At 40.3% G+C, this 25,344-nt stretch overlaps 2 protein-coding genes across 7 annotated transcripts in view; both read right to left on the bottom strand.

The window, feature by feature from the left end:
- Positions 1 to 5,537: 5,537 nt before the first annotated feature.
- Positions 5,538 to 9,394, bottom strand: sp5a (Sp5 transcription factor a). The gene is made up of 2 exons (XM_034574784.1): positions 8,270 to 9,394; positions 5,538 to 7,899 (listed from the first exon to the last, which is right to left on the bottom strand). The coding sequence occupies exons 1-2, from the start codon at positions 8,318 to 8,320 to the stop codon at positions 6,814 to 6,816; spliced, it is 1,137 nt and encodes a 378-aa protein (XP_034430675.1). The 5' UTR covers positions 8,321 to 9,394; the 3' UTR covers positions 5,538 to 6,813.
- Positions 9,395 to 11,730: 2,336 nt separating this feature from the next.
- myo3b (myosin IIIB) overlaps positions 11,731 to 25,344 on the bottom strand; it is a 64,132-nt gene continuing 50,518 nt past the window's right edge. For all 6 annotated transcript variants that reach the window (XM_034574634.1, XM_034574637.1, XM_034574635.1 and 3 more), the window contains 4 exons: positions 18,810 to 18,910; positions 18,385 to 18,431; positions 17,847 to 18,000; positions 11,731 to 11,864 (listed from right to left, as the gene is read on the bottom strand). In XM_034574634.1, coding sequence (XP_034430525.1) covers positions 17,868 to 18,000; positions 18,385 to 18,431; positions 18,810 to 18,910 — 281 coding nt within the window. In that variant the 3' untranslated portion in view covers positions 11,731 to 11,864; positions 17,847 to 17,867. The remainder of the gene's footprint in view (positions 11,865 to 17,846; positions 18,001 to 18,384; positions 18,432 to 18,809; positions 18,911 to 25,344) is intronic.

Here is a 25,344-nt window from a genome sequence, read left to right as displayed (position 1 = left end):
AAATAGGTAAATAAAGTTATTCATGTGGCAATTTACTAAAACAAATGGATGAATTAAACTCATGTGGCACAGATTAATTGCAGTGAGGATTAAGAATGAAATAGGCTACGGCTGCTACTGTGTGAAAACCCTTGTTTTATCACATTAGAGCAGGTGATGCTCCAGGGCCGTAGTCAGAATTTTCAGAGGAGCTGGGGCAATGTGTCCAAGACTTCTGTATTTTGGTACTGCCTCCTGCAGTCTGCTGGAGCTTCCTAAACCAAAATATGGAGCTGTATTTTAATCATATAAGTGTATGGAATAAAGTGCATGGAGCAAGTGCAAGTCTATAAATTCACTTTTGCTACTTTAACACCAAAAAAGGTTTTACCAGGTTTTGGTTGGTCAATCATACAATTGCTTTCCACTGCGTCAAGATAACGATGCACCAAGAATACATTTGACCAACATGCTCAGGTTCTGGGCTGGACCCTGATGGCCGACCAGGGCCTTGCTGTTTGTGCTGAGTTTGCATGTTCTCTCCGTTTTTCCTGGCTATTCCAGTTTCCTCCCACAGTCCAAAGACATGCAGGTTAGGTTAATTGGAGAATTGGCCTTAGGTGTGAATGTGAGGATGGAAGGTTGTTTGACCCAATGATGGACAGACGCCCCTTCACCCCTCGCCCTCACAGCATGGTTGGATAGATGGATAGATGGATGGATGGATGGATGGATGGATGGATGGTGAGTCAGGTACTAACACATTGATAGTAACTTATCAGTCTGATGCACCACTGTATTTAAGAGGGTTTGAAAATAACATAATAAATAACCAGCAGCAGCTGGTTAGCTTAGCATTCACTAACAAGCCTTTCAGCTTTTAAAATAATTAGGAAAATTAGCTATTAATCCAGGACAAATTTTTTTTGTGAAACAATGCTAAGCTATTTGTATTAGCTGCTAGCTGTAGTAGTTGTAATAGTTGATGTGTTAAGAGAAGGACACAGACACTGTATATATAGAAAACAGTCCAGGCAAATATAATGCATGAAAACCCTTTTTTTGTAAAGATGCACGAACGTTACTTATAAATCAGTTTTTTTAGCTCAAATGGGGTCAAGGACAAAGTGTAAACAAGGTTTAATGCTCAGGGGATGAAAACGTGTCCATGGGGAGCTGCTGGTTCAAGTACCCTCACTGCGTTTTATTACTGGGCAAACACTGTGAAGCTATGTACATGCTTATCTGCATCTAAACATATTTATGTATTCAATAAAGAGATGGGAATCAGTTATGAAGAAAAATCAGGTTTTAATTAGACTTTAATCACTGTGTACTGATGTATTAAACATGGAGCCCAGCGTGAGACTGACTCTGTCTGACCCCTCACGTGTAAGTCTCCATTCAAGAGTCACCATTTTAATCAGAACTGGCATGAAATTTCGTCTTTATCATTTTAACAGTTTTATATGTCTAGAAATAACAAGACAAAGTTAGAATCCAATTTAACAATTTTTCATGGTTTAAATACCCAGTACCCTCTTTTCCCCTTTAAAAGCCAATTAAAATATGCAAAAGTACAATCCTTTAATTTTCTCATAAAAATGTAAATGACTCAAAATGGCTGGTTACAATCAGAGGAATTATTTCAACAATGGAAAATAAATCTTCGTGAAATTACAAAGCAATGTCATCTGAGTCTTTGTCAAAGTTACATGTGTAGATTAAATAAACAAAGGAACAACAGGGATTTTATTTGTTTCAATTTCTCCAGCTGTTGTGATTTGTAAAATTGGATGAGATGTAATGTGGTCATCTCAATTACACAACAAGAGGAGGTTTATAGGGTTTGACTGAATGGGTCCGTTGTGTTTGAGTGTTTCTCTTGGAACATGAAAACCTCCCATCACCTGTCACTGCTGCAGACAAAAATCTGTCTGTATTTCAGTAGCAAGTGTCAGAGAGCAGATGGCTGTTTATTCACATAAAGTACATTACGAGTCACTTTGCTGAATCACATCATTTTCTTCACTTCAATTCAAAGATTTGTCACTGACCGTGGAGTTTATTCCCTTATATCTAAATCAGGGTATCGCATCATTTGTTAGTTTCACTTCAATATGTACAACAGTAAGAAAAGTCATAAAAGTTCACAAAAGCTTTCATTGTCTGATTCTGATACATTTTAAATGATAAATAGAATATGATGGTTGTCCATGACACAAAAAAGCATTTTCTGAACAGCAGGTCGACATAATTGGTCTCTGACTTCTGTAACTATTACACATCACTGTTGAAAAGTAAATCAGCTCTGGTGAAGAAATGACCTGGTCAGATTCAATGAAAGGTCAAACGTCATGGTTTGGGTTTAAATATGTGCTCTGCTAAGGTTTGACACACAATTTGTTTTGGGTCAAAATTAGCACTTTGCAAAGGTTAGGGTCTTCGTTATGGCAACATTAAAACGTTTATGCTTGGGAACAATCGTGGTCATTGTTGATGTCCAACACATTGTGTATTTATATATACTCTTCAGCACTGTCATTGTCGTGACATATTGCCAAAATGCTGACAAAATTGCCAAACAACCGACATTTCATCTAGTTGTGGCTGAATCAACTCAACAGGAAATCACTTCTTCTTGCGGGTGGCAGTAGTGCACCACTCAAGCATAACTGCTGTTTTGAAGCAGCAAAGAATATTGGATTTTTGGGAAAAGACAATTGCAACTTTACCTGGGTGAAACTAATATACTTTGGAAGACATTGTATCGGAAAGGTACTTATATTTGCATACTCGCAGTATCGGAGATGTTTCCGATCAGTATTGGAAAATCGCTACTTAAAGGTTCTAAAAACCTATCTTTTGGGATTCTTTGTTCAAAAATGTTAGTTAGTTAACGTGAAACATTTTCTGTATTATGTTTTTTATTTATTCTCACTGTTTCGAGGTGGGTGTGGCTCAGTTAGGAGACAGGTGATGCCTCCCCTGATGTATTTCCTCTCACCAGTCAGGCTTTAACTTTTGGCCACTGTCAATCAAATCTATCCAAACCATCACTACATGAATGAGAACTAATGATACCAAGTGATGTTTTGACCAAAATTTCCCCAAAAATATTTCTTGCATAGTCCAGATTTAGCTATCGGAGTCAACATTCATTTATCAAATGCTCAAACAGTTTTTACTCGGCCTCCTGAATGTAAAGCAGCAGCTGCCAAATCTGAAGCACTAAATAATTATCCTCCATCGATGCAGCCATTTACAGTTGTTGACATCAGGATTTAAATCACTCCACAGCCTATCAGTCATTTTATTTTGATAGCGTGCGTGGAGCCAAAGCCACAGTGAAGTCAGTTCCTGTCTGATGAAAACATCTCTAAAGCTCACATGACCAAAGAGAATTATTCAATTTCTCATTTGAAGGTCTCAATCACTGTTTTCAATATGATTCCTAAACATGGTAGTTAATCTTTTATCATTTCAGCACAAACCCAGAAGTTCTGTTTAGTGTGCGTGTCAACATTTATATAAACACTTAATAAGTCGTTTATAACATGCTAGAATGCAGTGGTAACCAGATAAAAGACATTTTACAGTATTTATTACTGTAGTATTTTCTACAGTGTGAAATAGAACATGTAGTACAAATCATTCACTGACAAACTCAAAATTAGTTCTTGGCATCAGAAACTTTCATTGCATCATATTGACAAAGATAAATTCTTAACTCAAGGTCCACTTATGTCATTGCTTACGGAGCTTTGAGCTACTTCCTGTAGTCATCATCAGTGGTTTGTATTATTTCACGAAGAGTAAAACTACTCTCTTAATAAATAATTAAATATAATTAAATATAATTTATAGATGCTTCATATTCATAACAATATAAAGACAAATTTCTATGCTATGTCCTGATAAATGAATACAGCTACATTGTTTATATACTGCTTATATATTTCATAAGGGGCATTGAAAGTGTAAATGACAAAGAAAAAGATTAGGAATAAGTATTTATCCTTTTTCCGGATAATTCTTTTATTCGTAGAGGTTAAATAATTTCGAGTCACATATGGACAATGGCAGATGAAACAAAATCTAGGTCATTAAGTCTTTCATTCATTTTTTGAAATAAATTTAATGATATTCTATAATATATGATATTCTTCTCTGTGAGCATTTAAGCATTGTGGTCTTTTACAGTGCTAAAGAACAGTGAGCCTCACAATGCCTCTGTCTGACTGCGCTCAACTTAATATTGGCATCATTTCTATAATAGGATCATGAAATTTGGATAAAGACTTTACAGTTCAAATGGTCAAATCTCCTCCTATACTGTACATTTTTTAATCTTCATTCCTCCTCATTCTCTTGTGATGAATGTGTGTTAATACTCATGCAGATTCTTCATTCTTTGGATTTGGTGAAACAACTCCCGCAGTCTCACTTGCACGAGGCAGCAGTCATTTATGACTATATGAACTACAGAGATGTTGTGTACTGTGAATAACTGTTTTGTCATCTGATGATAATTTTAAAAACACAGTCGTGATTGGCTGATATTTATAAATATCACAAATGTAAACAAAACTTTCAAGACACCAACATTGTAATAACTTGTTTTTATTGTTTTCTAATGTTAGTTTTTGTTATTTATGTATATGTGAGTTTATTTACCAAGGACAAGACAGATGAAAATGGCTACATAAGAGAAGTAAAGCAATAGAAGGTGTTGAATTGAGGCGGTCTTTACTCTTTTACTGTGATGAGTTACTTTTTTTTTTTAAAGAATATTTGGGTTTATCTTTCAAAAGGGGGCGCTGTTGAGGCAGCAACTGACAGTTCAAAAACTCCAGTGAGTGGCAGCAGTTGTTGTCTTCATACTGACATTTCCATTGATCCCACATAAGACAGTCAGGACGACAGCGTGACTGCTCGGTGCAGGCAGCGGCTATTCTCAGATTTCCTCTTGTTCAGATCTTTTAAATGCTGAAAAGTTCTTTCCTTCAATGCGATTATTAGTTTCATCTAAGAAAGTCTCAAATGGTTAGAGATTATTGTTTTTTTTTATCCCCAGAAGGTCATTCATCGCTTAAAGTCCCCAGTCAACACTGATCTGATGTCTTGATGGAGGAGGTCAGCATGAAAAACAATCGCCCAAAAAGTAGTTGCACACACATAAACACACAGTCGTACCACAAAGCAGTGCCTTTGAGCAAGGTGATTCACAGTAAACTGCTGTGGTAGAGAAGTTAGTGATATAACATGACATTAAATGTAGGTGTTGACATGTCAATGAGCAGTCTGCCCTTAAAAATGTAATATGAGTCAACTCAGAAAAAGACAAACTTCTTCGTCCATCAAGAGCCTGAGTGACGTTAAAGTTAGACATTGAAGCTGCTGTATATAATGTGTATAACATGAATCCAGGGATCTGTTAAAAGGCAGAGTGTCTCTCTGTTACTTGATCTCAGAGAACTCAGTCTACGGTTTCACTACAAAGTTCTCAGAGGTAAATGTAAAATGCAGAAACAAATAGACCACATGGATTAGAGTGGATTCATAAATTTTAACATCTGCACACTTTATTCAAACGTAAGAAATAGACAAATATACAATGTGAAGAAAATGTACGATAATTTCCCAACGACTTATTCTTTTGAACAATATTTTGCATCTTTTCCTATAAAACTAATTTTGTAATTTTGAATTCAATGCCCCTACAGTGAAACGTTTAAGTGTGAATATGTGCACCTGTGTGCACCTATGAAGCGCTCAGGTTATTCAGTGGAGACAGGGTTGTATGGAGAGGAAATATTTACATGAATTATGTCAGATTTAACACAGTTGCTGGCTGATTTTCAGCACTCACAAAGCTACTTTTCATCAATTCACACTATACTGGGAATTGTTTGAGATCATATATATATACATTTCCAACATATTTCTGTAAAGATTTTCAAATACAGTGCAGACCAACACAACCACGGTCACCTCACTGTTCCCTAAATGTAATTTAAGATTTTTTTAAGGTTATACGAGACAAAAACAAGTAGGAGTTAAGACTGTGGAATATATTTCCAAATAATATACAAAGACCCCTTTTGGGGTAAATTACTTTTTGACCTTTATCTAGAGGTACAAAGTAAATATCACATTTGTCACCACAAGGGACAACATCTGGTTCTCACATTTACTGGTTTTAATTTAGTTTTAAAATGTAGAGCTTAACTTGTAAAACTTTTGACACCAGTTTACAAAGCACACACATATTATTCCAGGTAATATCATATTCAGTTTCTTAGCAAATATAAAACACTGACCGTCTCGTCGCTCATATAACTGAGGGAGATGGAATGAATTATTCTGAGAAGGGGAAATGTTATAATCTTTATTCTCACACAGTATTTGGGTCATATCAACAATAGCAGATCTTTTCAAGAGCATGCTTTTAAAAACAGCCCCATATGGAGCGAAAAACGGACACTTTCATTCAACAAAAGCTATTAAATATAATGTACAGGGGAGTGAAATCTTCCACCGAAGACAATGATCAAAACACAAGTTGAAAACTCGTCTTCCTTGATACGACAAAGACACTGAATTCAAACTCATGAGCTAGAACTTCTCCATGGTCCCAAAATTAACTTATGAAACTTTTATATATACACATACCAAAAAAACGTGTTACACAGACCAGCAATGTTAGAAAGTCTTGTCAGGATGTGAGAAATCAACCAAGGAAAGAAACAAAATGCCCTATGTATAGAAACTAATGTAGGACAGACTGTATTGCACTATGATGTCTACGGTTTAAAAGGACTATAAAGTGGGTTACAACATATTCCTCGTGTCCTCCCTTTTGACGTGGTCAAGAGTCTTGTCGTGGCACTTGCTCTTTTTGTTCTGGTGCGTTTTCACGTGTTTTGCCAAGTGGTCACTCCTCATGAACCTCTTGCAGCAGTCCGGGCAAACAAAGCGCTTCTCCCCCGTGTGAGTCCTCAGGTGTCTCTGCAGCTCGTCCGACCTGGTGAAACTCTTGCCGCAGAACAGCCAGTTGCACACAAACGGCCGCTCCCCGGAGTGCCACCTCAGGTGCGCCTTCAGGTGCGACGTTTTCCCGTAAACTTTCCCGCAGCCCGGTATGTGGCAGATGTGCTGCTTCTTCTTGCCGGGCTCGTCGCTGGACGTGGAGGACTGGCAGTTGGGACACCTGCACCTCCTGCACCGCCGCGCAGTCGCCAGCGGGGACTTGGTGTGCAGGAGCGCGGCGATCTGCGTCTGGTACTGCGCAAAGTCCGTATGTCCCAGGACCAAGCCCCTCTGCAGCTGGAAGCGGTGGTGACCCAGGGAGGCAGAGTGGGTGACGTGGTTCCCCTGCTGCAGGCTCCACCACGGAATATCCTCCCCGGGGTTTGGGGACAACTGTCTCTGCTGCTGGTGGTGGTGGTGCATAAGGCCGGAGGGTCCCGTGACAAAACTTGACATCGCGGGCGGAATCTGAGCAGGGGCCGCGTAGCTGACGGCGGGGACGTAGGTGGGGGGGCAGGTGGACTGCAGGGACTGCATGGAGCAAGGCAGCATCTTCACGGGGGAGAAGTCATAGGGGTACGAGGGGTCCGCCGGAGGGGTGAGGGGCAGTTCGTGGTGCGCGCTGAAGGAGCTCTGGATGTGCGCGGTCAGCTGGGGCTTGGAAGATAGTCCGAAAGTGGAGTTGCCGGCCAGGCTGCTCTGGGGGTTCCCCTCGCTAGTCCACGGGTGAAACAAACGCGAGGGGGAGCCCAGAGTGGGGTCGTATTGGACCTGGAGGAAATCTGTGTGGTTGGATCCGTGGTGGTGCCCGATCCGGTTACAAGTGGCGGCCAGGAGAGCCAGCGGAGAGTGCTTACAGTTCTCTGGAGAGGAGTTCGGAGTGCGATCCTGGATAAAGGACACACGTATATTTTTATAATACAATCATTATTCAAGACATTTAATGAGGTAAAGCATTCATAGTCTTTTTTTATTATTCTTCAATGCTGGGATGGTTTGCCTGAACAGTTTGAATTTCATGCGCACTAAATCGATCCTGCAGCCTGAGAACCGTGTGGATGTGACATAAAAGTTGACGCAGGAATCATTAACACGCAGACTATTAGTGTTGGCAATTAAATTATATGACACCGAGCTATCAAAAGTCTGAAGTGCAGCCCTGTGCGTGAGACGCGTAATGCAAATCATCGCGGTTGAGCGAGTTTATTAAAGTTAAGTTTATTAAAAGTCGTGAAAAAGTAGAAAGTGGCGCACCGACCTGAAGAAAAGCCTGGAGTGTTTCATTCCGCAGCACCGCCACTGCAGCCATGGTTGGAAAAAAAACGTCCTCCTGCCTCTGGACGGAATAAACCAAGTAAAAATAAAAAATAAAAAAAAAGTTGTAATTCAGATAAATGTGCGCATTCGCGGTGGAAGAGCTCGTGGAGCGGTGCCTGCCTCCTCCTCGGTGGCTCCTCTCTCCCGGATCTCCTCGGTGTATCTGAAGACTGAGGGATCACTTCTTAGGCTTTGATAAGGACTTTGGTGGGCCGCCAGCCAGTCAGAAATAAGATTTATTACTTTGAAGTTTGCCGCTGCCCAATCATCAAAGAATGGCGGCTCTTTGAGAGGGGAAAGCAAATCCTTTGAATCCACAAAGCTCCAATGGTGTGTTTGTTGGTCTGGATAAAGGGGCTGATTATTAGGGGGGATGGGCAGGGAGGAGATAAAGGCGGGACAATTAATGAAGTAATCACTATGTGGGAAATGTATATACACAAATAATTGGATTTTCTTGATCAAAGACCCCTCATGCCGCCTGGAGACCCCGGTATTGGATGCTGTAAGTCATCTGATCCTCTTTTTGTAATTAAGGATTTGTAGCAGAACCGTATGTGACAATATGACATTGTTATCTCTGGAGATCTCAGAGAGCAGTTGCCTCACTCGCTTGATGGAGGAAAGAGAGACCTAAATCAAGTGACTCAACACAAAGTTCTCATTTCTAATTTGAATTAAAACCTTGTCTTTGTTGTGCCTTTGAACCGCAACACAGCATTAAACACTTAATTATGCCCCCACTGACTTATTTCAACACTTCTCTCTCCTTCTCGCATTTCAATCAGATGTTTTATCACAACTTATCACTAATTGAGATTTCTCTTTCTCTCGCCCCCTTTGTCGAGCAATACAATCTTAACTCTCAAGCTAATTCAAATGAATGTTCGTTAACGTGTCACACAGGCGGAAGCTCTGTTTTTAAATCAGGTGACAACAGCAACACAAAAGTGACAGCTCTGTTATGTTTCTTTATAAACATCCTATGTCAATATGTCTGAGGAGGAAGTTTACGTTAAAAATCCCACTGCAGAGTCCAAATCAAACAGATTGTAATTTAAAGAAACTTTAAAACAAAGGCTAAACTGACATATTAAATCACATTTTCCCTTTTTTGTTTAATGAAGGCAGAAGTATGCCGTTTTCACGAGATAACATCCAAACTTTGGTGGGAGAGCAGTTGAAATGGAAGTTGTAGTTTTCTATATCAACCCTCTGATCTTTATCTGGCTTCCCTGCAGAAACAATCACTGTCCTCTCAACTAGTTTGGAGCGGCAGATTTTGAATTAGATCTGTTCCTTTGAAGGGATTAATGTTCCCAGTCCTCTCCCACGGCTTTATACACAGTCATGAGGGAAAGGAGGAGTCCTGCTGGGCTGCACTGGAGCCATGTTAAACTACAAAACTGGCTACAGGAGTGGTGTAGTCACACCGTTGACTGATAATAAAATAAAAAACAGAGGAGATTAACCTTGTTTACATCAACTTATGGCAGCTGTTTTTGAAGAAGCGCATAGAGTTAAGTTTATAGAAAATATGCAGAGAAAGAAAAGATCATTGCTTTGAATTCTGAGCCAAATTTACACAAGAGAGTGTTTGTACATTTGTTGGCGCTTTCACACCTTTACTGAAAATCCTCCTGCAGAGGTCAGGTTATAAACGAACGCAACCTCTGAATGTGTGGATGGAAGTTACTTTTATGATCAATAAACATTGGTACAACTTTTTAATAAGGCTCATATACAAATCGTTATACAAATCGTTATTATTAACTGATCTTTAACGCAGCATCAACATTTGTAATTACCATTATCGAAGCCATTAGCGACTTGTTGTGGACATTAGTGACGTACATGTATTTACTCAGGTTATCTGGGTGTTGAATGATTTTGACATAAAGGAGATAAAAACAGGTGAACAGATTTATGTTTTGAGTTGCCAGGTTGTAAAACAAATCCTTGTGTGGTGTCTAACATTTGTATTAGGGGAAAATTGAGTTATGAATGTTGGTAAATACTCATAGCTTCTCATTTTATACCAGTATATCAAGTCAGCAATATGTTGGTAAGTCATTGATAAAGGGTTTTTACACACATTCACTGTATATGTTAAAACAGTATCAAGCAGAAGGAGGATACACACAAGTAAAAAGGATTTTTCACACCCTGGCAACCCAAAAGCCATTCGTATTCATTGCTTATAAAGTATTAGCAAATGATTTATTAACCATGAATAAATAAAATCATTAGCTACAACGTGTTAAATATTTGTAATGGCCATCTTACCAGAAACATTTGACCATTACAATGAAAATCATAATAAAATGATCAAAAATAAACTCAGTTGACTAGAGTGGACTAACTGAATTACAATAAGTTTGCATCTGTGCAGCAAAGAGCTGTCAGTTTATCTTTGTTAAATGGACAATCCACCTCAAAAATAAAAAAAACAGACATCCCTTTTTCTGCGTTTCTGAAAAGCAGGGATGTGGACATTAAACTTGAGTATATTAACTCTGCCTTAGGGCGGATTTTAACTTAAATCAGCTTTACATATGAGCTGTCATGCAATGCAAGGAAGAAATTCTGCCATAGGTGACAACTGCATCAATGTTATGAGCCATCAGCTTAAATTATCAGTATCTTCCTTTGAGATACTCGGTTCAGCCCCAAATGCAAGTTCTTACATTATGATGCATCTCAATGGGACTCCATCTTAGGGAGGATTCTGCCTGAGCAGGACTTTGATACAGTTTGTAAGAAATTCATGACTGTGTGCGTTGACACAATGTCCAGTCCCCGAGGTAATTTACTTGCTCCAAACCTTCACCGTCTAATGGCCGTGACTCAAGTTTTACAGGTCACCTCAGCAGTGGTTTGGCTAAAAGACATTTTTCCTCTGGCATTTGATGGGAAAATTAACTTGAAGGAAACCCTACTGCAATAGTTTTCTGGCTGGATACTCAAAGGTTTGAACACGGTATCAGTCAATACCATCCGTGTACTTCATAAAGTACTTAAAAGCATAAAGCAGAGAGTCGATCAACAGAAACGCTGTTGAGAGGTGCAGACATGTACAGAGCTGCAGCAGGGATTAGCTGAATATTTTAAAAGAAGATAAAGTCTTGCAGTGGATACAGGATACAAAACTGTCAACAGTTGTCGTAATGGAAGCAGGCCTTTTTTGAATCTACCAATAATGAAAATCAAAGAAAACAATGAGGTGAATAATGGAAATGTGAATTTCTGAGTTTAAAACAAAGAGCTGATCAAAGAATCAACTCATAACAATCACTTTCAATAAAAGTGTGAGCGTGAAAGTGCTCATGTATTCTTCTACATACTTTTGTTTTGCATAAAATATGAAAAAGACCATTAATTACAAGGAAGATAATCAAAGTCAATGGTTTAAATACATTTATTTGACTCATATAAAACTGACATTTTCTATAAATAAATAAAAATATACAATAAATGTAAAGTGTATTGTTGAGATGCATTTTGTTTTGATCCAGTTCGGTGATGAAGACGTCAATCTGCAGAGGAGACAGAAAAAACACATTTATATACAAATTATGCAGCACGACCGGAACATCATTCATTATCATTCTGCAATTTTCAGGTTAAATCATTTAACGTGCAACTTATTGAATTGACCACGGATGGATGTGATAGAAGGGAGCTGTGTGTGATTCTGACATCTTGAGTGAACTGACAGTTCAGCTCTGTGGATTTGACAGAGTCGAGGGGCAACGCCACAACATGAACCCCTTTTTAACTTTCCCTATTCTCTGGACAGTTGGAGCGAAAACAGGTTCCACATCTGTCTCATACGAGAGATATCAGAGACTTGGGATGAGGGAGGGTGAGGGAGAGGGTGAGAGTGGGGGGCGGGCTGCATATGTGAGAAGGAGAGTGAGGGAGAGAGGGAGAGGGGAGAGAGAGACGCTCGGGGCTACTGGGTACTTGAGCCGCTATAATGGTGTCTCGTATGAGAAAACATCTGTGAATTTCCTCAGTGATCTACAACAAAGTATAACTCAGAGCAGTCACTCAGCAGACCTTTGAAGTTGCTTTCTGACAGAAAGCTGCCATTGTTCGCAGCCCCCAACACACAGAAACTCCAACTTTGGTCTCACTAATTTTCCCTGCAATGCGATACAACTCTTTTCTCTCTCTCCTCCGAGTCTATGAGGCAGGGGACCTCTGCATATTCAAGAGCAAAGAGCAAAGCCGTGGCAATGTGCAGGGTTGGCCTGGGGTCACGTAAGGCAGGACAGGTCATTTTACCTTCTCCTGGCCCACCCTGCATGTGTTAATCCAGCCTTAAAGAGGGGATATCCTCCCCCTCTATGATGATGTACAGCTGGGGTCACAGCCTGCAGCACTCTCCCAGGAAAAATTACAATAAAAAGACATCAGTTATTACACTGCAATGCCAGGGACAGGATATCCTTAAATAATCAAGTGTTTTAAAGAGAACTGGTTGATGTTTTTGAAAAGATATGATAAAATCTTATAACAGTCATTCACTTTGGTGACGACTTTCTAGGTGATATTGCTACAGAGCACTTGAGCAAGGCACTAAGAGCTTGATAGCTTCAACATCAATCTGTTCAGGTTAATCACTGTATTTTAACAGTACAGGAAGATTCCTTGCTTCACAAGGTTAAATAATCTTAAGCCGCTTTCAGACATGACCTGCGGGAAAGTCCGGAGAATTGGGTCCGGACTTAATCCGCAGTTTGCTTTTCACACATGCACAACGCAGCGGGAGGTTCTCTGCAAAGACGCGTTCACGTCTGCGACAAATCCTCCGCATTATTCAGGCTAGAGGTGGTGCAGCCGGGAGCAGCAAGCAGAGGCAGGAAGTGACGTATTAATTCCACTGCGGAGATCACGTGGTTTTCTTGACACACAGGCATTGGTGTCGGTCTGCAAACAGGAGGTACGTAGGTGGTTGCTTAGTTGTCTGACTCTACTGCTGATGTATATCTCACCAGAAATGTAAAGAAATACTGCAATAACACGGTAAATCAACTACGGGGGTCTCCATTCACAACTAAGCAAATAAAAGAAATACACGTATACGAGCCGCTGGACAGGTTTTTAGAGCAGTTTACCACACACCATTTTATTTTGACCTTAATAAAAAGATTGTTTGGTTGAACACCAGGTGATACGTCCCTGCACCTCCTGGCAGTGGCAAAAAAGACAAGCTTTCTGTTATGCATTCCAAACTGAAACAAGGCCGCGGTAATTCTCACACTGTTAACCGTCCAGCATTTATTCAGTGGCAGCTGGTCCCACCATCTGGGAAAGCAGTGCCGGGGCAAAACAAAACAGGTTACACCTTTGGCCATGCCAAGTCTGCTGGTGCCCCAGTCCGTCTACAAACTGAGAGAGGCTAATCACAATTTCACGCTCTGATTTGTCAAATCCCACTCCAGCACCGGAGGCACTGAGAAAACTTTTAAGTCAATAAATTTCATGGTGTACAGGATAACAGCTTTTCCATACGGTGCCTCTTGTTCTATGTGAGCCTTCTCTTTATCCCTCTTTACAGTGGCAGCCTGTTCTGCAAATGAAAAGGGAAGCGATCGTTTTGACCAAAACATCTGGTCAACTCCAAGAGTAGCAGCCCTCATGCATGCATTTAACATTCATGCAAATGTTAGACAACAAAACAGTGCATAGAGAGCCCTCAACAAACTGCAGGTGTGAGGAAGCTGAAACAAAAGCCACTGTAACCCTAATGGCATCCCCTTGTCATTAACAGACCTTTGATGTATCTACTCAACAGACTCTTTTATCTCCTCCTTCCTCTTTGCCTCTCACTCTCTCCTTCTCCACAGGCTCGACCAGTTTCTTTATTAATGCCGTCTTTAGGGAATGTTCTTTTTCTCAGAGCCCTCGACGCACTTCTGACATCTGGTCGACGCTCACGTTATGCCACTTTCTTTGGCGCCAATCATTAGCCGGCAAAGAGCGTCACAATGCTGAGTATGTAGCTACTTAAGGCGTTTGTTCATCCCCTGTCCTTGAAGTTCAGGGGAACAAAAACTATTAAGGAAGAAGACGCGACATTAATTCTTTAGTTATGCAAAATGCTGTTGTATGCAGCCATAATGTAGTGTGCTATATTCTACTGTGGGGAAAATCTGACACATCTGGATATCAAGAGCACATAAACTGCATTAAAACAGTATTTGAAAAGGCTGCACATGAAATACAGGTATTCAAACTCTCCCTTTGAACTCAAAGGATACAGAAGCAGGACAATGTTGGCCTAATCGTGTGCTCCCTTTGAAGTGAGACAACACTATTAGGTGAAAAGGTAAGTATACTTCTTTAGAAAATAAAAGCTTTTCATCATTTGTTAAGGCTGCAGCTTGAGCGATTTTCATAAAGGTGATTTAAAACTTTTGGAAAACAGTGTTTGTGGCTGCGGCTTGGATGTAGCTCTAATGAAAGTTCAGCACATGCAGAAAATAGCCAAAATGGCAAAAATAACACCAGCAGCAACGGCAGCCACATTAAAGGAGCCCCTCTCTAGCACGCCAGATGTTGTCAGATTTAATGAGGAAAAACAAGAGGGAGTTGGATTTATGAAGTCGCATTAAAGAAAACACAGGTGTCGGGCCTCGAAGCCGGACTTGACGCGGCGCTAAGGCGACCAGCAGTCCAAGCAGACGCAGACGCATCAGTTCATTAGGTCAGAACATGTTTCCCGAGAGTGACAACAGCATTTCATAACATTTTTCCTTCTGCAACGCATAATCAGCTAAGCAAGGCAATTACGTACACACCTCCGCTCACCTCCTCTCATATGCTAAAGCAGGCAATCAGCCAGGGAGTTAATTTGGCAGTGAAAAACAGGGGAAGAAACACCCACTCTGGCACCATTTGTCACCACAGTCCAACCTTGTTATTCAAACGAGTGAGCCTATTTGAAATTCCTCTCTGTGGTAAAACAGGGCCAAAATAATCAGGGGAGCATGATCACACTTAATTGATTCAGTGTACTTTTAAGATGCACTACAGGGTGCTGGGGTGACCTATTTCCGACTGCTCTTCAGAGGAACCAACTATCCCAGCAAGGCAGTAATGCACAGCGAGGATTTTAATTATTGTAGGATCTGTGGCTACGACCGGAGGTGAAATGCTTATGAACTAGCTGTGACACCACATTATAACACTGCCAGTGGTCCAGACTATTACTTCTGAATTTTCTGTACGGTTACATATGGCAAATTGAAAAGACTAGTGATATATTATTGATGGAGCTTAATTTGGTGAGCTATTTTTTTAAAATCATGGAATCAGCTTTTTGAATAATGATGGTTGATGTGTGTTCCATCTTTTCGTCTTCTTATACTAGCAGTGGTGGGATGTAACTAGGTACATTTGCATTGTCCATAAGTCCAAATATAGGTCACTTTACTTGAGTATCTGCATTTTATGCTACTTAAAGACTTTTCAGCAGGAAATTTGTCATTCAATAAATCCATTTAACATATATAGTCACTTTGTTTCTTTCACAATTCATTTTAAAGTATCAATTTTTATATTGTTGGGGGGTATACAACCTAAAAGTATACTGTATGATTTCAAGGTTAATTTAATAATAACGATAATCCAATAAGATAATAAGTAGATAATCAATTTAACAATGACAAGAGCCCTTTCCTCTTTAAGCACATTTCACTGCTAATATGCTTACATACTTTTACTTACATTTTTAATGTAGAACTCTTACTTGCACTATAGTATTTTGGTGTATTTCAACTTTTACTTAAGTTTGAAAACTTAATTCATCACTGTGTCGAGTTTGTGTAAACATTCCGCCTATTTGGATGTAGCACTACAAGCATTGTGGTCGTTCACTACAGCAAACAGCATAGTCATGGTTGGAAGTGTTGTCAGGTGATAAAAGTGATGGTTTTAAACCATCTATCAAGTTAAATTTCACTCATACTGTGTTTTAATTATGGATGACCGCTGATGTTTCGTTGATGAGTCAGTCGTCAGCGTCTCAACCTGCGTCTGACCTCCGCAGCACCGAGCAGTGGGATTTGACGAACACTTTGGGCCTCTTTCAACCCACCAGGATTCTCGGGAACCTGAACCTGAAAGTGAAGCCGGTCTCACTGTCTAGGCAGAGCTCTAATGTTTTCCCTGCTGAGTATAAGGAGGATGAGATCCTCAGTCATACCACCCTACTCTTCCTATTAAGATCAAAATCTCCTCTCAGGCCCTCGGGTGTCAACAAAGGGAGATGCAGTAAATGATATGCAAATTGAAAAGAAAAAAACCCCCTCTACAAATCAACTCGCCAGCCCTGCATTTCCGACACTTCACATCTTTAAAGAAAATTCCTGTATTTAGGGTGAAATTCAAAGTGAGGTCTGGCTCTGCCTCTGTGAGGCTATGTGTGGTGATTCCAGCACTCAGACAGCACAAAGCCCCTCAAACTACAGGCAGCTCGCTGTGGGAGCTCTCATCACGAGAGTTTCAGGGTTCAGAAAGGATCTGTCTCCGACAACAAACATAATGCTCGAAAATAGGTAAATGTTTCCATGTCAGGAAAACACCACTGAGTTTAGAAACACACTGCAAGATGAAGGGGGAGGGCTCTTTGTTGTAAATGTAAAGTGGTATTTAAATGATCCTCAAATAGGAAAATCTTATAAAGGAAATTAGAAATTAGAATTCTAATATTAATGTAATTTAAATGTTAGACCATACAACATCTACTAGTTAAAGCAAAAAATTAAAAGGATTAGCTTACTTTTCTTGAGTTCACATCAATTTATATTGAATACTATGGCTGTTTTGACCATAGATCACACAAAACATAGTAAATTAAAGACAAACATTTTGTCTATTTATTTAATATTTTAAATATTTCTTAGACTTAAGACCGAGTCAATAAAATAAATAACATACATGATAAACTACAAGATATTTATATAAAAAAGTCACCACCCCTCCTCTGCACTACATGATGATGTTACATCTTACGTCACTAATTTATTTATTGATGCAACATCTTTAACATTTCACAGCCATTTAAGAGCCAGCTAGTAATTTCTTATTCAGTGAAGGATTCAAGACCCTGGTAAGTTATAAAAATCATAATGCTATTATGAATTTTTGCACATTGAGACATACGATAGCAGCAAGTCAAGTATACAAGACCACAAAAAGACTAGGATGATGTCTAGAGCCCCTCTTCTTACAAAATGTAACGTCTCTCACTATAAGAACCTCAGAAACAGAGGAACTGTCAAGTCACTTCACAGAAAATGGCACAATCCTTATAAAAGTGTTAGTATAAAGTCACTGATGAGTAACTTGTTCCATGTGAAGACTTTCGGACCACTTAGGATTCACAGCTGAGGCTACTGCCTGTGCAGGGCGCTTATTTTGCACGGCTGCTACTGGCTCCACAGCACTTCCAACACGGATGATATTCTTTGGAGTGTCTGTCTACATGTCTGCTGCATCTGTCTTACCGGTTGACATGGTTGTAAGGCTCAGCTCTGACTGACGAGCGGCCCAGTAGAAAGGGCGGGAGAGGGGGCGGGCGCGTAGTCTTCCTCAGGGATCGACTCCACTGTTGACAGTAATTTGTAGTACTCATCTTCTCCATCCAGCACTTTGATTTGACTGTGATGTGGAAGAAGGAAAAGAAAGTGGTCAGAAGTTGCTGCGATACAAACTGAGTTTTCGTGATGGGATAAAACAGACATGCGGAAATAAAAACAATATTTGCAGATGAGGCGTTCAGGCGTCCTCTTCTCGCTGATCTGAACCAGGACGTAATTTATAGAACAAATACAAGTCAGACCTTCAACAACTTAAATTAGCATGCTGACAAAGCCCTAATATGTAACCCCCTCTCTAATGACGCAGAGCAACTGCTCATAAAAAGCCTGTTATTTTCGGCTCTCCATTTACATTATGAGAAAACAACTCCATTTCTGGATTCTCCTATTCCACAAAGGGCCTGCTCTGTTTAGAGTTGCTGTAAGTAGGAAAGCAGTTATTTACCCAAGTTTTCTCGGCTTCCTCTTGCTCCCCTGGTAATCCAGAGTTCTCTGAGGAAAGGGCCAAGAGCACACAGTCAAAAGATGAGCAGAGAGTCATTAATTTTTAATTCAAAGTGATTTTGTGTTGAATGCAAGCAGATGCTGATAATATCAGAAGTCACAGCATAATTTTTTTCTGATCAAAGGGCTCAAGTGAGTCTGATGAAGCATGCATCTTGCTCAGCTTTGATAAACCACATCAATTATTCACCGTGAAGGCAGACATCCTGACATGAAAGCAACAGATAAAGAGCATAAGCGCATGTTCAAGACAAGAGGCAGAGAAGCGTGGGGGTGGGGCTCCAGGGTCTGGCACAGGTAGGTTTAATTGTATTATCATGTGGAACCAAAGTCAGACAAAGGCCTTTATCGGCACTTTGAACTCACATTTAGCTGGTTGTAGTACAGGCTGTCTTCAGGGCTGTTGAGCAGCTTGGGCTGCTGGCCCCGCCGGCGAGGAGTTCTCTGCTGCAGCTTCATCACTGGACCTGCAACAGAGGAAAAATGAGGGCAGTGATCCAACTAAGAAAAAACAACAACAACACGAAGAAGCACCAAAATGACATCGACGGTAATGACAGCAGCAGTAAACAGATCCTGCCCTCGACTTTGAAAAAATCTGCACCCTCGTGTGTGACAAAGTGGCAAACATTTGAAATTTACTTTGGTGAGATTATGTAATTTCACTGATGAGCTGACTCAATAACAGCTTAACGTTACACAAATCCACACATATAAACCAAATCGAATTATATCTCTCCCCACAGGTACACAGACGACGACAAGTTAAGTTTGCCAAACAGCTACACTGGAAGAGGCTGAGGTGAGACTGTGGTGTGTGTGGTATATACTGTGGCCAAGACTCAAAGAGAAGATTCATTTAATTCCTGAATGAGCTTAAACTGATGCTCAGATCAGATCTTACCAAGCCTTCACAGACAATTTTGCAGACGATTGTGGCATACTAGAATCAGAAGATGGCATACCTACGCCAAGGCCCCCAACGGGTCCTTAAATTCTGTCAAACATCACCAAATTTCTCAAACATCAGTTCCCTAAATGTGTAAATAGTTTTCATCAAGATCCATCAATTATACCGTGGGAAATCAGTGAATACATAAAAAATGTGATAGAGTGTAATTCACTCTAGTGCTGGTCAAACACTAGCATAATATAAAATCACCCATTAGTTCTTGAAATAAAACACTTTTCAGAGTTTGATGGAAAAACTGTTATATTACACGAAGCCACAAACAACATGAGTTACCTTAGCTTCGCATAGAGAAACAACCTTGCTATGTCCAAAAGTAAAACCATCAATCTATCATCTACACTATATAATCTTTAATCTATATAATATAATCTAAAGCTACACCTCCCTTCCCAGTCTCTATGCTAAAATAAGATAATCATCTGTTGGTTATAGCTTCATTAGAAATGAGCTAATTTTTTTCTCAAACGATCAAAAGTGTATTTAAATGTGTTGATAGGTTGATGTTGAGACAGAACTTGGCTAGCGACACTTCCAGTCTCTATGCTAAACTAAGCTAATCATCCTTTGGTTGTAAATTCCTAAGGCACTTTTCTGACCCATATGAGTCCTGGGCTATTTTTAAATGCTTTTCATTTTGTCTTTATATACCACATTAAAATGTATAGATGGAGAAGCAATATTTCCCCTGGGCATATTGAACCCATGAAACACAGACACATCTTGGGATTTGATCGGCGACTCCTGAGAGTTGATCTTCACCTTGTTACCTCCTGAAACGCACACATTCACATTCGGATTCCCAACCATTGAACGAGTCCTCTATGGCTGCGTGAAGTTGTTTTCCCCCGATTTAAAAAAACTAAACTGTGTGAATGAAATCTGAAGAATGAATTAATTATCAAAGCACACACAGTGAGATGTTATTGATGTCTCACTAAAGATAGAAAAGAATTTTGATTATTCAAACACAAGTAAATTATGAAGCCTTACCACATTCTTCAAATTCGCTTACAAAAGTGCGCTTTAGAGCTGAGCCACCTTTACAAGGAAGCATATATATTTAATGTCAGATAACGTTTCATCTTGTTGAGACAGGACATTTCTTCATCATCTCTCACTACCCCGGCTTCTCTACCTTGACTAAAGCTGCATTTGCTTTTTCCATCTTAACACTACTTTGTACTCACTTTGAACAGACCTCATCACATCTGAATCCTATACATCAAAGAGCAGGCCCCTCTCCTCAGCCCCCCCATCTTTCCTCGGTTTTCTTGATGTTATATTCAAACCAGCGCAGGTTTACTAAAGTCACACTCCTTAAATGCCCAGAAAGTTCCTGTCAGTTCAGAGATATTAGCCAACTTTTACCGTGAATCTTATCTCTCCATGCCTCAGAGGTGCTAACCAGCCACTGTCTGAATCCCTGCTGCCCCTGAGTATTTGAGGATATTTGGATGGAGCTCATGTAACTGTAAAAAAAATATGGCTGAGGAAGAAACAGCTCAGTATATTTCCTCTTGACAAGTAGCTCGGTGTGGCTACATCATAATCACCTTTAATATTTAGATGTTACATTGAGATAAACTATACAACATGTTGTGTGAAACCTGAAAGAACCATTGTATCTGCATCACAGGTTGATAACAGATTAAATAAACCAGCACAAATAAACATTTGTACCTTACTCTTTTAATAAAAACAAAACAATGTCAGTATGTAGGACAATGTTGGGCTAATGATGCAGAAAATGGGTTTGATAAGCAAATGTTTAATTCCCCTGAAATTGCATCAAAGCACTCAATCACAAATAATGAATTCTGACGGCCTTGGACAAGGTTTCGGAACTGAATCCTACTGTAAAACAGTCTGCAAAGAGCCTGTTTGTGTTTTAAACAAGCATATGTTTTATCTTAATAAAATATCAATTCCACAAATATGAAAACAAGTGAGGCACTGACCCAAAACTACATTCAGAGCAAACATTAAAGAATCAGACCTCCTGTTTGTTTAAGACTCTCGATTGTAACTAAAAGAGAGGAACTGCTGAACAATTTAAAGCTTTTATCTCAAAATCAAAAGTACCAACATCTTAATTTTAAATACATAAAGTTCAAGCTGATCACTGGTTTGTTGTATAGACTGTATGCAAAGATGGACGACATGACAGCTCCTCAAAAATGAAACAAGGGTGTTTTGATCGCCCCCTAAAGGCTGGCTGCAGTCTAGGTCATAAACCCTGCGTCCTCCATGTTAATGGAGAGACGGTAAACTCACGGCTCCATCCAGCGATTGCTACCGCGCAAACTCTAGATCCAAATGTGCACATTTCTGGATAGGGGAAGGAAGTAGAGATGTTTATATACAGGCTACCTCAGTAATAATTACATGTAGCACAGGAGGATTCCTACCCTGAAATTTCAACTAGCTCCAACTCGCGTAAAACATTCATGGTTTTGAGTTAAATGTCTCCACAATTCTTGGATGCGCTGCCATGGAACTTGGTTCACATATTCATGCTCCCCTCAGGATGAACTGTTATATTATTTGGGAGATGCCATGGTTTTTCTAGCGCCATCATCCCGTTGAAATGTTATTTGTTGGGTTTTACATTTTATAATCAAATACCTGCAAAAAATGACACTATTCACATCATAGCGAGTCTTTAGTGCTAATGCTAGCATGCTAACTCAAGATAGCTCAAGGATGGTAAAGGTGCTGTACCTGTTAAACCAGTGTTGTCACTGTGAGCATGCTGACATAAGAATTTAGATCAAAGCTGCACTGTGTCTAAATATAACCTCAGAGAGCTGCTGCCATGGCTGTATAGACTTTGTGTTGTTGATAATGAACAACAGAGGGGAGTCTCAGGGATTGAGGTTGTCTCACATTGATTTCAGACACATAAAGTATGTCACTTCTGTCAGTTATGCAACTACACAGTAGAGATGTTAGCATTATTATTTCATCCTATACATTATTAATAATAATAATACATAATTGTATTAATTATTTGTTCAGTGTAAAGCACAATAACGTGGGGGTTAGGGTTAGGGCCTTATTTGATCAGATCTTATTGTATCTTCTTTAGTAAAATGTACAACACAGGACTGCAGTTAAGTTTATAGAAAATAATTACAATTTAAATCACTGTATTAGTTGAGAAAAACACAATTTGATGTTCTTCTAAAAATCGTTCAGGCCTTAATCTGTTGGCCCCCACATCCTGCTGCTGATCTGGAGCCCAGAACATCACCCATGGGAGTTCAACATCTCCATTTATCCATCCTGACCTGCAGCTATTAGAGCGTGTAGCAGATCAGAGGATGGGTCAAGCCTCCCATCTCTGTGCCTCTGTTTGGGAAATCACTGCCATTTGATCCAGGCCAGCCCCAGAGGAATGCTGCTCCTGCAGATATATTACAGGCAGGGAGGCAGACAAACTGGCTTCTGGCAGGGGAGCACGGCTTGGACATGGAGAGGCAGAGCTGGGAAGGGGTCAGACAGTGGCTCACGCTGGGGGTTCGCTAAATGATCGTGGGTAACGTCTGCTGTTTGGGGTGGGGAGGAATAATGGTCGACTGGGAATACAGAGGCTGTGTGATTCATGCAATATTGATTCCTCCCTTTTCAAAAGAAAGCCAAGCACAGTTTGCTCTTCTCGGTGAGAGACTAACATATTGTACAAGTTTGCTTCTTGAGATATAAAAGGGCTGGAATTCTTTTTGAGATAGGTATTTCTTTCATTTTCAAAGAGCGCCAGATGACTCGTATTACATCTCTAAATGCCACTTTGAAATCCCTTGAAAAATCTGAATGCTCCTCAAAACAACATAAAAGAGTTTGTTTTTTTTTCTTCTTCAGTCGAATAAATTAGATGTGTATCGATTTACTTCCCAAATCACGTGCCACAATCACCTGACTCTCCCAGACCACAGAGAACCACTTGGGCTTTGTTTATTCAGATGGAGGGAGCAGAGGCACCAAAAGGCATGGATTATAAGGAAAAATCATCATCAGAGCGCTTTGATGTCTAAATGAGGCATGTGCAACCCAGACCCCTCTCTTTTACTCACAACCGCCTCTTCTTGCACACACACACACACACACACACACACACACACACACACACACACACACACACACACACACACACACACACACACACACACACACACACACACACACACACACACACACACACACACACACACACACACAGGCACACACACAAACAGGCACATAAACCCAGACAGACGCATACAAACATGTGCATGAACACACATACACACAGACATTACTTGTCAGTTGCAAACAAAGACCCTAAACAGATAGCTGCAGTCGAAGAGAATTTCCAGAAGTTTCTTAGGGTTCCAAAGATCCATTACCGCTCTCGTCATTTTGAACATCATACTTATAAAACAACTCATGTGCTTTAAATTACAGGACACGCTGGTCAGGTCCTGCAGATAATTCAGAAAAAGGAGTCGTTACCGCATCTGTTTTCACTATTGCGAGCGGAGGATGTTGTTACTTACAAGTAATTTTTCACACTGAAATCAATCATTTGGCCTGACAGCAGATTTCGGAACTTTGACTCCTAAAGAAATGTTTGCGTGGAGGAAAAAAATAAGAAATCTCTCAACTTTGTGGAAGTCAATCATTTGTCAGAGGCATAATACATGTAACTGTGACCTCGCAGGATGAGTAAAAAGTAAGTAGCGAGGAGGGAGACAAGAATGACAAGGAAACCAGGCCAAAAATGGATTAAAATATGCAAACTAACAGCATTAAGCTTCTGAGTTAGATAAAATACGTTTTTACTCAAATATAAAAATTCTGTCAACAAAAATAAAGTAATACGATTTTGTGTGTATGGAAAAACTTGTCCAACTACATCAAATGACTCATTCCACATGTGCGAAATAACAGAGAACTTGGAGCATCATCTTCCACCTTGATTTCATGTCTGAGGAGATTATTCTGTTGGAATTGTGATGATGAGTAGTTTGGAAGTACATCCTGTTAACTACTCCCACTGACATTAAGAGGATTACGTAGGTAGCGTCAGACAGAGGCAACTCCTTCCGTTAAGTTGAGTCTTTTCCTATCCCCTCCAAATCTCCTCTGCCGCTTCATCGAGCCTGTAATTTGCCTAAAACTGAAGGCATCCGGTTGAGTCGCGAAGATACGCGGAGACAGACAGATAAATCAGGAGGTTGAGAGACAGCGAGAGGGAGGGAGAGTATTTGTCTAGAGAACATGGAGAGGGTGGATCATTTGTCTGGCAGATGCATGTTGATACAGTGATGCCGCCGCTTTGGTGGTGGTGGTGGTGGTGGTGGTGGTGGGGTGGAGCAGCACCTGGTGGCTGCGAATCTCGCGGAACATGTGGGAAGACGTTTTAAGAGGCGAGGGAGGGAACGAGAGCCGAAAGTGAGATGTACTGGTGGGTGTGGGTTTGACCTCAGTGTGGTCCACGTTTTCCAATAAGCTCTCCAGCTGTGGCTATAAAGCACAGGGACGACTCCGGGCAACAAACAAAATCAATTCTTATTGACTGCACCATGCTATGCACTGGCAGCACATGACTATAAACGATAATTCGACGTAAACTTCAACCGTTCTTTTCTTTCCCCTCCTCATCTCATCCCTTCGAACAGGTTAACCATTTTCCAGAGTGCAGAGGTAATTGGTCTCTGTGTTGTGGCTCTGTTTTATCACATGTCTCTCTCTTGACATGTATGTTTACCACAACTATAATCTTCAAAAAGCCTGTTAACATAAGTAGCTCAGTTTTCATAAACCATAAAGTCAGCTCTGACTGATCCTCGGCACCATCCTGTTTACCACGCTGAGGAGCATAAGCAGTGCTCTGATCATATCTGCCGCTCGCTACCAAAAGCTTTCTTTCAGCAAACGCCTCTGTGA

This window comes from Hippoglossus hippoglossus, chromosome 21, assembly GCF_009819705.1.
Source record: "Hippoglossus hippoglossus isolate fHipHip1 chromosome 21, fHipHip1.pri, whole genome shotgun sequence".
NCBI lineage: Eukaryota > Metazoa > Chordata > Actinopteri > Pleuronectiformes > Pleuronectidae > Hippoglossus > Hippoglossus hippoglossus.
The sequence above is the reverse complement of the archived record's forward strand: the minus strand, read 5'-3'. Positions and strand labels throughout refer to the sequence as shown.